Here is a 10542-nt window from a genome sequence, read left to right as displayed (position 1 = left end):
AAAAAAAATAACCTCTGAAAAAAAGTATAGTGATGAGCAGATGGTGGCAGTGTGACTCCAAGTAGAGACTGAAGTCTCAAGAAAATAAGGTTAAATGGTGAAATAGCTCATGCACATAGTGCATATCATTAGAGTGGATTTAGAGCCAGCCTCACCATGCATTTTCTTTATTGTTGCTAACAAAATCATCCATGGAGGCCTGCAGAGAAAAATGAGGACAAAGAAGATCATAAGTACAGCTGGTGAATGAAGTTTTTCATCCACAGCACTCCAGTGGAGTTTGATCCATCTCACCAACTCTAGGGAAAAAGGAGCTTTCCAAAATATTTGGTCTCATTTTGTTCTGCTTAACATAAACTTAACATTGAAGTGAAACTGCAGAGCTTAACATTAAACTATATAAAAATGAAAATGAGAAACTGAAAAAAAGAAAAAAAGAAAATGTGAGATACGAATAAACATTTTCTACAGGCTGAGGTAATATTTGCCCTCACCTGCATGAGCAACCTTTCCTTCCTCAGTTTTCTGTAGAAGAGGAGGACTTCTGGGTTTGCCCGGACCACGCGGGGGTCAAAGTCCATGACCCTTAGACCCTCGAGGCTCCGAGCCCGAGACAGGGCCACGTAAGCCTGGCCACTCTCAAACACACGAGCCAAAGATATTTCCACACAGTCCAGCGTCATGCCCTTCAAAACAAAAGCATAAAACCATAACACGATAATATGTAACATCATTGTTACATAAAAACAACATGTACTGATGGAAGTCCAGTGTTTGAAAAACCCAAAAAGCTGACTACTCGATTCTAGGATTCAACTACAAACCCCAATTAGAAAATTGTGATGTTGCTGCTTAAATTGCAAATAAAAACACAATGTACCATTTAAAGAAAACATTCGCTGGTTTTGAATCTAATGGCAGCAACAGCTCTTAAAACAAAAAAGTTGGGACAGGGCCATGTTTGCCACGGTGTAGCGTCCACTCTTCTTTTAGCAACAGTCCATAAACATCTAAACACTGAGAAAACCAGCTGCTGGACTTTGGAGAAAATTATTATTATTTTTCTTCTTTTAAAACCCAATAATGTTTCTGACCTGATGTTCATCCAGCTGTTCCTTTTTAGTACCACTTTTCCAGCCTTTGTCGCCCCCATTTTTTGAGACATTTGCCGCCCCCATCAAATTCAGCACGAGCTAATATTTTTCAGGACATGGTAAAATGTCTCAGTTTAAACATCTGATGTGTATTTTTGTTTTGTTGTGAATAAAATCATTGCATTTTTAAATTTTACAAGATCCCAGCTTTTTGTTAGCTGGAGGGAAACAAAGGGTAATTGTTTAGTCTACAGTATAAGATTTGTGACAGGCCAGGAGCATCAACTTTCAGATTCACCTGACCAGCGTATACACCTCCAACCTGAAATTATAATTTATTCAGGTCACACTATGAGGACATTGGTATGGAATCTAATTTTTACATCCTTGTGCCCTGACATGTCTGCTGTAGATCACCCCTTTGCACTCATTGGTCATTACCAATTAACCCAATTATCCAGAGACGACCCTTTTACCTTTAGCTAGATTCTCAGATGGAGGTTAGGATATTGAGTGTGTTGGTGCAGCAGAGCGGAAGATTGGCAATTGTTGAGTTACAGCTTGTGGTTAGATTGGGCCTCTATAGCAATTTTCCTTCAAATTGAATTGTTGCACTTAGTTTTCCCTGCCTGTTATACGATCATAATAAGATTTAAAATGGCCAGTGGGACTTTCTATGTGATATTGTTGTTTTTGTGCTTTCTAGGTGGCATTAGAACAGTGAGGAAGGGCGAAAACAAGAGAGAGGAAGAGGACAGACCCTGGTCTGGCCAACTCTTTAACAGAGAGCCAGTCAAGTAAATTTGTGTTAAAATCTCAGAAAATGAAGAGATAATTAAAAATAAATACATTTTAAAAAAATTAAAAAAAATCTTACATTTATAAAGATATTATCCATCCATCCATTCGCTACCGCTTATCCTTTTTCAGGGTCGCGGGGGGTGCTGGTGCCAATCCCAGCTGTCATAGGGCGAGAGGCGGGGTACACCCTGGACAGGTCGCCAGTCTGTCACAGGGCTAACACACAGGGACAGACAACCATTCATACTCACATTCACTCGCACATTCACACCTAGTGGCAATTTGGATTATCCAATTAACCTATCCCCACAAACTGCATGTCTTTGGACGGTGGGAGGAAGCCGGAGTACCCGGAGGGAACCCACGCAGACACGGGGAGAACATGCAAACTCCACACAGAAAGATCCCGGCCTGATGTTGGAATTGAACTCAGGACCTTCTTGCTGTGCGGCAACAGTGCTAACCACCGTGCCACCGTGCTGCCATTATATAAAGATATTATTCTGGTATATTTTAAGATGTGAAAAGAAAACTAAATTAGTGATGTGTCCAACAAGCCAAAACAACTTGTTACTTTTACAATATGTTTGCTAATGTCAGCTATAGACAATAAAAAGCCTTTGAAATCAAGCTGAACATTCAGAACATGTTAAACAGAGGAACTCTGTACTACGCTCATAGTGACAAACAGGAATCTGCGATTAACTGATTTTTAAATTGATCACAATGTGAATTATTTTATTTTATTTATTTTTTTTTTTAAATAAAGTCAGCAATTGTAGCGATTAGGTTATGTAGTTTTTACTGCATAGCCACCACTGTTCCATTTTTGTAACTGGTCCAAACTAATAAAGATAAAAGCAATAAATATATTGGATGGCAAATATTTCCATGTAGTGGAACATAGAGTAAATTAAATATTCATTATATTCCATATATTCCTTTTTCTAAATTTTTATCCCACATTTTTAATTTATTACACTGAACACTGACAAAGTGCAGCTTTTCAAAGTTGGTGACAGAGAGAAAAAGATGTTTAGCAGGTATAATGTTCACCATCTGCAAACCATGTGACTAGATCAAGTTTAAAATAATATTTTTATAGTTACAAAAGGAGAGAAATATGTTTCCAGTAACAAGTGCAAACATGTCCAAAGAGTTTAAGGCAACTAACAGGCTCTGCTTGAATCCCTTGTACAACATTTCAATACAATCCATTTTATAGCTGTTGCAAGGCGGTGGACCGTTGAACATAATTTGGCATGCAAGACAATCCAAATATAAACATACTCAAGCTTTCTTTTTAAAAAGAAAAATACAAAAATAAGCACCATCTGCACCTCTGAAATTGCCTTCTGTCTTCCTCTCACTCTCATGTTAACCAGGAGGCAAAGTGAATAATATGATGCTGGAATTAGACCTAATCATGGCATTTTTTTGTTGTTTGTTTTGTTGCTGTGAGGCAACAGTGCACCACCGTGCTTCACAGTTTTGAACTAATTTTTCATTTTTTAAATAATCATGTAAACAGTTTATCAAAGACAAACCCACATAAAACACTGGTGTCCCATGACAACACCAAACAACGTGCTCTACAAAGAAAATATAAGGTCATCATCGGGAAGTGAGCACCGAATGTTTACTGACCTGGCTCTTGTGGATGGAGATGGCCCAGGCCAATTTGAGTGGCAGCTGCTGTCGGCTCAGGTGGATCCCACCACCGGACTTAAACACCCAGCGCTCTGGCTTCAGCACCTCTGTGACGCCGCACAGGAAACGCACACGTGGGAGTCCTGCGGAAACAAACAGCATTGGACAAGATGCCAAGGATGTAGACAAGTGTGTTTCCTAAAAAAGTCAAACTAATATGCAATCCTCTCTTGCCATTGCTTCTGTAGGATTTTTAACAAATATATTTTCACAATTAGGTACGGACCATGTTTTCCAGACTCAAAATCAACCACGACACCTCGTGCTCCATTCACCAGACCTCGAGCAACATCCAAGTTCTTTGTCAGCATGACCTTAAAAATACAAGCAAGCAGTAAAGCAGGTGTTAAAAAGGGTTTGTGTAAAATAAAATGGTTTCTCTGGGAACACACACACACGTACGTGCACACACACACACCTGAGCTCCCACTTTGAGTTGGATCAGCCTGCCGACAGGACTGTGAGCATCTATAGTGTTGACCAGCACTGGGTCGCTGTCTAGTGCCTCAAACAGACGCGCTGACCCTAAGGAGCAGTGAGAGATTAATTCAACTGAAAACTAGTGGTACTTCTTAAAGGAATGTGTAAACAGACAGTAAATGTGATGGGGGAAATGAAAGGGAAGACCTTAAACATACATATAAAAATCTGTTGCTACTGTCGGCCAAATACACTCCAAAGTCTCCTGAATAGTTGTGTCCATGAAAATACTGGTACACCACTACAGGAAATGACAAAATCAGCACCTTGTTGAGACTGAAAGCACCTGTTTGGGGTTCATCTTGGGTGAAACTGGGCATTTGGGGAGGCAGAAACATGTAAACACAACTTGCATGTATAGAAACAGCAGAGTTTGAGCTTTTCACAAAGTTATGGTTTTTTGTTCAGACGATCAGAAATGTCTATGCCAGTTAATGAAACAGTTTGGAAAATAAATAAATAAAACATTTCTCAAATTGCCAGGCAGGACAGACCACACTCTTGAGAGGAAATGGATTATAACAAGGTTGCCATATGTGTTGTCCATTTTCAATTGGATCCAAACCAAACAAAGTAACACGTGTTTCTTTTTTTTGTGGGCGGGGCAATCAGAAGAATTCAGACCTGGTAATTGCTGGAGTTTGTTCTCGTTGGTGAGATCCACGTCATCTTTGTGTGTGCACAGCCTGGTCGCTAGGATACCGTCCCTTTCAATCTGATGGTTGGCACTTTTGATCAGCTTGGCTGTGACTTCCTCCGTCACCCTGAATTGTGTTAATTGACAAAAAACACAAACAAACAAACAAACCACAACCTTCCTTTAAAACTTTTCCTGCCCAATCAGACCAATTCAAAACCCTTAACAGCCTCAAGGACATTTATAACATATGTACATAAGTGGAAACAACATGGTGTAATACAATTTCAGGTGAGATTGCATTAGTTGAACAAAACAAAATGTGATAATGAAACAGGGTTACCTCCCCACCCTCACTGCCTGCAGGAGGGAGATGAAGCTCTGGTCTGTTTGCCTCTGCACTTCCGTTAACTCCATATTGATCTGGATCACCTTACGCCAACTCCTGGCCTGAAGGGTCAGAAAGTGGAAAAGTTCATCTTCCCCAAAAATGCATTAATGCTCTCGAGGAAATACGCAGAACAGAATCTGGCTCGTGAACAGAATAGACGTGTTGAAAAATGCAACGACTCAGTGCAGTCTCTCAGCACCAGAAAAGTAAATGCTTAACAATGCATAGAAGTCACAGCCTTAACATCTAGTTTACACAAATAAATGCATTAAATATGATATTGTCATCTTTTAAAAATTGCCTTTCAAAGTAAGCCAGTTTCTTTCCAAACTTCTTTTACTTTAAATAATAGGCCTGGAACTAAGGGCCTAATCACTCTTAATTAAATGGATTTTCACTATTTTATTTGAAATTACAATGCAAGTTTATTTACATACAAATACTAGAATAAGCGCGTAAGGGGGTTAGACTTTTACAGCAACCTGTACTCTAAGAAAATTTAAGTTATGGCAATTTTATGATAATTTTGCAGAAAAAACCCCCAACAATATTTCCTTATAGTGCATCACAAATACGCTGTACTTTTCAGGACACGGGCGTAGCATGGAGTGGATCAGTCTCACCGTTTTACATCACATATGTGGATGTGCATAATGGATGTTCTATTATTGAAATGTCCTTTTATTTTAGCAAATTAAATGCAATATGGGCCATTTTCCATTAGCAACTTACAAGAAAAAAAAAAAGTAAATACCATCAAAATTTGCAAGCGTATGTTTCCTTTCACAGTCACTGTTCAAACACAGCTTTCAAAACGAGTGTACAGGAAAAGACAGTCTCGTATCCTGTAAAATACCTGGAAGTTGGGCACCATTTAAAATAACTTAAAATGAATAACAGAATAATATGGGTTTCCTTTTCTATAAAACACCCAAAGTTATGCAACACTTCAAAAGTACTTGCACATTACGTCGAATTATTTAAGCACCCTTAAATTTACTTGCGTGATAATTAATAATGCTTTTTCCTGACTTGTTACCGCCGTATTCTAGTGTACCTACGTCTTTGTTTTATTTGTAGGTAAATATTTTTACATTGTCATTTAAAATTTAAAAAAGTGGGAAGTTAGACCCTTAGTTACAAGCTGTATTATAAAGCGTTACCTCAACTTCTAAGAGGCTCCACTATGATCTGACCTGAAAACAGAAGCTGGCTTTTTCTTTTCCCTTAGAAACTGGAGGCAGCTGAAGAAAGTCACCACAAACGATCAGCTGGATCCCTCCAAATGGCTCGGTAGACCTCCTCACCGACCTGCAAGATTTCAAAGAGTTTTAGCCAAGCATTTGTCTGTCAGACAAATTTGACTTTAAAATACTTCGACTCAGAGAGGAGTTTGTGGTAGAATCAGTGACACCAGTGTCCACGTCCTGTGGCTCCAAACCAAGCTCAAATCAGCACACCACCAGTTTTTATGATGTGTTTGTGCTGACATGCTGTGTTTGTGTGGTGCTGTGTGTTTTGAGCAAACATCTCCACTTTAGTCTCATCTGTCCAAAGAACATTGTTTCACAAGCCTTGTGGTTTGTTTAGATAGAACTGCTCTAAATTTCTCTTTTCAGAGATTTTCTTAGTGTATTTAATTCTTGGTCCACATGTGTGCGTTGTTTTAAGGCAATTTTTACAATACTGCAGATCTAATTTAAACTGACTTGTTACTGCCATCAAAATAAAGAAGTAAAATAATATTTAACAAAATAAAAGATCTTCTTGACTTCAGCTCTAACAAAACCAAACTTTAAGCAAACACTTGCTATGGACTATGCTAGTATGTACATTTTGGAATAAATTAACATTACAAAGTCATTTTCGATCTCAGTCCAGGTGCCCATCTTTGAATCACCATCCTCACCTAGCTACTGCCTCGAGCTTGTCAAAGAACTGAGCCTCCACCATGGAAATCTCATCAATGATAAGGTGTCGACAGCTAGTCCAGTGCTGGAGCACCCCGGGCCTCTGAGCCAGCTCGATGCACTGCTCCACTGGGGCAGAGCCTGAGCCAATACCTGGAAAGAGCAACGATTCAGAGAATGGAAAGAAGATAGCCAGGAAGAACAAAAATGATTAACACCCTTGCAAATACTCAGCTCACACTCTACTGTATATTAAGATTTAATTAAAAAGGTCTGTTAAAAAGTGAAAAGATATCCGAGGAGCCCGCCTCAAAGATTTAAAGATTCATAAAGTGAAACGGGGCATCAAGCAGACATTGAAATGAGTCCAAGGATGTGGTTTTAATTAACTGAGTAAAGAAACAAAGAAGGGGCCAATTATAAGGACAGCTAAAACGATTATCCATATTTATCAGCTATATCCACTAAAACCTGTAATTTTAAGCAGTCTGTACTTATATAACGTTTTTCTACATTTTCTATCCAATTTGAGCATTCAAAGTGTGTTCTTGCCACACGCACATTAATCTGAGTGCTTTTTTGTTTGCTTAAGGCTAAGCACTTAACCTCACACTCCAATGGAAGAAAATTAAGGTTCAGCATCTTGATGTATTCACAATTTAATACATGCAGGCTGGGGAGCCAAGGATCTTCAGACCTTCTGATTAGAAAAGGAGCTGCTCTAACAGTTGACTCCAAGAAAAGGATCAGCAGAATAATTATGTTTGTGCTTATAACCAATTTTCCCATTTCAGTTTAAGAACAAGCTTTAAAAAAAAAATGATACCTGTAAATTGACCAATTATTTGTGTCATCTTGTTGATGCTGTGGGAAATAAATTGAGCTCCAGATAGTCACAGTGATTATATTAACACACTTCAGATAATTGACTGACCAGCAAAGTTGTGTAACGTTGTTCCTCCGATGTGACACGCAGCCACTCCCGTGCTGGCTGTGGCAAAAGTGCTCTTTGGTGGAAGAGATCCCATGATTCTCTTGAGCAAGAAGGACTTCCCTGTACCTGAAAACACAACCGAGCAATATTTACACCAAGCTGTGTTGATGAAAATGTCACAAGAGGGATTTTATAAGCAAGATGCAGCCTGTAATTTAGCAGAACAGTCAGACAAAACAAGTAGTTTCTCAGTGTCATCACTGTGAAGCTTTATCTTTGTGCACTTTTTACCTGCACTTCCGGTGAAAAAGACATTCTTGCCACTCAGCACTGCACTGAGAACAGCAGCCTGCTCTTTGTTAAGCTTGCGTGATGGTAAGGAGAGGATTGGCTTCTTACTCGGGTTGGCTTTTACCTGGAACAATGACAATATCTGCTGTCATCTTTGTTTAAGTGTAACCCACAGTGTGAACAGAGAGAATGTGTTCAGGACACCAGTGCCTCCTGTGGGAAACAGCCCTGCAGTTTGCTGTGAGGCAACCTGAACGTAAATGGGAGAGAGTGCTGTGTGTACAACTCACTGGGCTGAAGTTACAGTCACTCCTGGAGCGTTTGACCTGCTGTCCTGTACCTGCAGCTGTCATCCTATTACTGCGGTCCGTCACTCCGTTAGGAGCCACTTTGCTTCTCAGCTCCTTGACTTTCTGGATGTCTTTTTGCTGCAGGGGGCTGATGGCCTCGAAGCTGCGGGGCAGGCCGGCCTTGAGCTTCTCTCGGTTGCTCAGAGGCTTGCTGCCCTGCCAGGCCTGGTGTTTGATGCTCAGGGTTTTGAGAAAGAGGCTAAGCTGGTCAGTCGGACAGTTTGACATGAGGACCTGGATGTTTTCAGGGACCAGTTTCACGGTGCACTTCCCATCTCTGGCAAACTTGGTGAAAAGTTTGAACTCTTTCAGATGGTAGCTTTGGGGCACTTTGCCGTCGTGGACTCGCAGGATGATCTCCTGGTACTCATTCCGGCCCAGAATTACTGAGGCTTTGCGGATGACCTTCCTCCGGGTGGCCTGTCCCGAGCTGTTGAGCTGCTCCACCGTCACAGTGCACTGAAGCTGTGCGCCGTCCTCTCCCGATAACATCACAGCGACTCTGAGCACAAAAACATACTTAACATGAATTAACAATAAAACTAATAACACTGTAGCTGCCAGACTGCATGAATCTTACAAAGAGGAAACGCTACTATGGTTTAAGAAAGCCTGAATTCAAAAGCAGCCGTGCTTGTACTCAACCTAGACAAACAACAAAGCTGAATATGCGATCCGGGTTTAAATCAACCTCTTAACACTGTTTTAAAATACATTTGTGCTAACCTTTGTGTGTCAGCTGCTCCTGCACTTCTGAACGCCGATTTTCAAATTGTCAGTGCGTGAGATCAGCCAATAGCAAAGCGATGCTCCCGGCCAATCAGAGAGAGGAGATTTAACATTGCAACCAATGGGAGATGACAAATGACGCCCCCTTGCTTCCTGCGACCAATCAGTGAGCCCGTTGTCGTGACGTTGACTTTTGAGTGAAATACACATGGCTATCCGGAAATTACAATGAAGGCAGGCAAATCAGTCCGGTGAGATCTCAACAAGCAGCTATTCTCACTTTAAATTCAACAGAAAATACATTTAACTGATCGGAAGCATTTGTAGTCTACCTTATATACCTTTAAGTGCGCATGCGTCAACCAGTTGTTCCTGCTTTTTCTCTTCAACTTTTTTCTTACTTATTTCTTTGTCCTTCACTTTGACAAAGTAAGTCATGGAGTGTTTGTCACATAATGCCCTTAGGAATTATTAATGTATTCTGATTGAATATCATATTCAATGTATAAATTCGTAAATGTTTTTGTGATAAGACACGCTTACAGTTAGCAAGAAACCACAAAGACAAAGTACTGTGCAAAAGTCCTGAATCACACGTCGTTTCTTAATATTTTTATATTTTATATGTTACTAGGAAATGGGAACTAGGTGCAGAGCTTAATGACTGAGTGAAATACACGTGGAAATACAGTATGTGGATATTGGCTGCCTTTTGTTCTGCTCTGTTAATCCTGTATTGCTTCAGTAATGTTGAGGTCTGGGGATGCCATGACTGATAGTGTCAAAGGTGTGTTTTTCTTTTCATGGATGAATCGTTGGCAGTGTGTTTGGGATCACGGTCGTGCTGAAAAATGTAACTCTTGCTAATCACACACTTTCCAGATGATATTACACAGTGGATTAAAATATGGCCATACTTTTTGCGTTTACTATTCCATTGATTTTGACAAGATCATTAACACTGCTGGCTGAAATGCAGCCCCAAACGATGACAAAGCCTCCAGTTTCTTTTAAAGATGGATGTAGACACTCTCCTGACCTCCTCTGTCCATACTGACGGTGATTTGTTTCCTCAGTTCTCCTCAACACACTGCACAAGCAACAAAGTGTTTAAAGAAACAATTTAAAACTGTGTTGTTGTTGTTTTTTTAACTCAGTTGACTGTAATGTGTAGAGGCAACACTGTTTCTACAAAGCCAGTTGGTAACTCATTAC

General features: G+C 40.1%; 1 protein-coding gene across 2 annotated transcripts; it reads right to left on the bottom strand.

Annotated features, from left to right (window-relative positions):
* On the bottom strand, positions 1-9432 carry pif1 (PIF1 5'-to-3' DNA helicase homolog (S. cerevisiae)). 2 transcript variants are annotated; one of them, XM_005939334.3, is made up of 13 exons: positions 9325-9432; positions 8539-9100; positions 8249-8372; positions 7958-8083; positions 7023-7176; positions 6310-6424; positions 5066-5172; positions 4710-4849; positions 4024-4130; positions 3832-3919; positions 3543-3688; positions 495-686; positions 1-199 (listed from the first exon to the last, which is right to left on the bottom strand). In XM_005939334.3, exons 2-13 carry the CDS (start codon positions 9088-9090, stop codon positions 152-154), a joined length of 1899 nt encoding a protein of 632 aa, XP_005939396.1. In that variant the 5' UTR covers positions 9091-9100; positions 9325-9432; the 3' UTR covers positions 1-151. The 2 variants fall into 2 exon arrangements, with proteins under 2 accessions (XP_005939396.1, XP_005939398.1); XM_005939336.3 differs by lacking the exon at positions 9325-9432 and adding an exon at positions 9244-9265.
* Positions 9433-10542: the final 1110 nt, after the last annotated feature.

The sequence above is a fragment of the Haplochromis burtoni genome, unplaced genomic scaffold (assembly GCF_018398535.1).
Source record: "Haplochromis burtoni strain Fernald_Lab_line unplaced genomic scaffold, NCSU_Asbu1 Contig_266, whole genome shotgun sequence".
Taxonomy (NCBI): Eukaryota; Metazoa; Chordata; class Actinopteri; order Cichliformes; family Cichlidae; genus Haplochromis; species Haplochromis burtoni.
This window is presented reverse-complemented; position numbering and strand designations above follow the sequence as displayed.

Coding starts and splice junctions, on each gene's coding strand:
- pif1 (XM_005939334.3), bottom strand. CDS start 9,090: ATGTTATCGGGAGAGGACGGCGCACAGCTTCAGTGCACTGTGACGGTG. Junction 8,084..8,248: donor CTTTTTCACCGGAAGTGCAG/GTAAAAAGTGCA, acceptor TTGTGTTTTCAG/GTACAGGGAAGTCCTTCTTG. Junction 6,425..7,022: donor AAGCTCGAGGCAGTAGCTAG/GTGAGGATGGTG, acceptor GAAATCTTGCAG/GTCGGTGAGGAGGTCTACCG.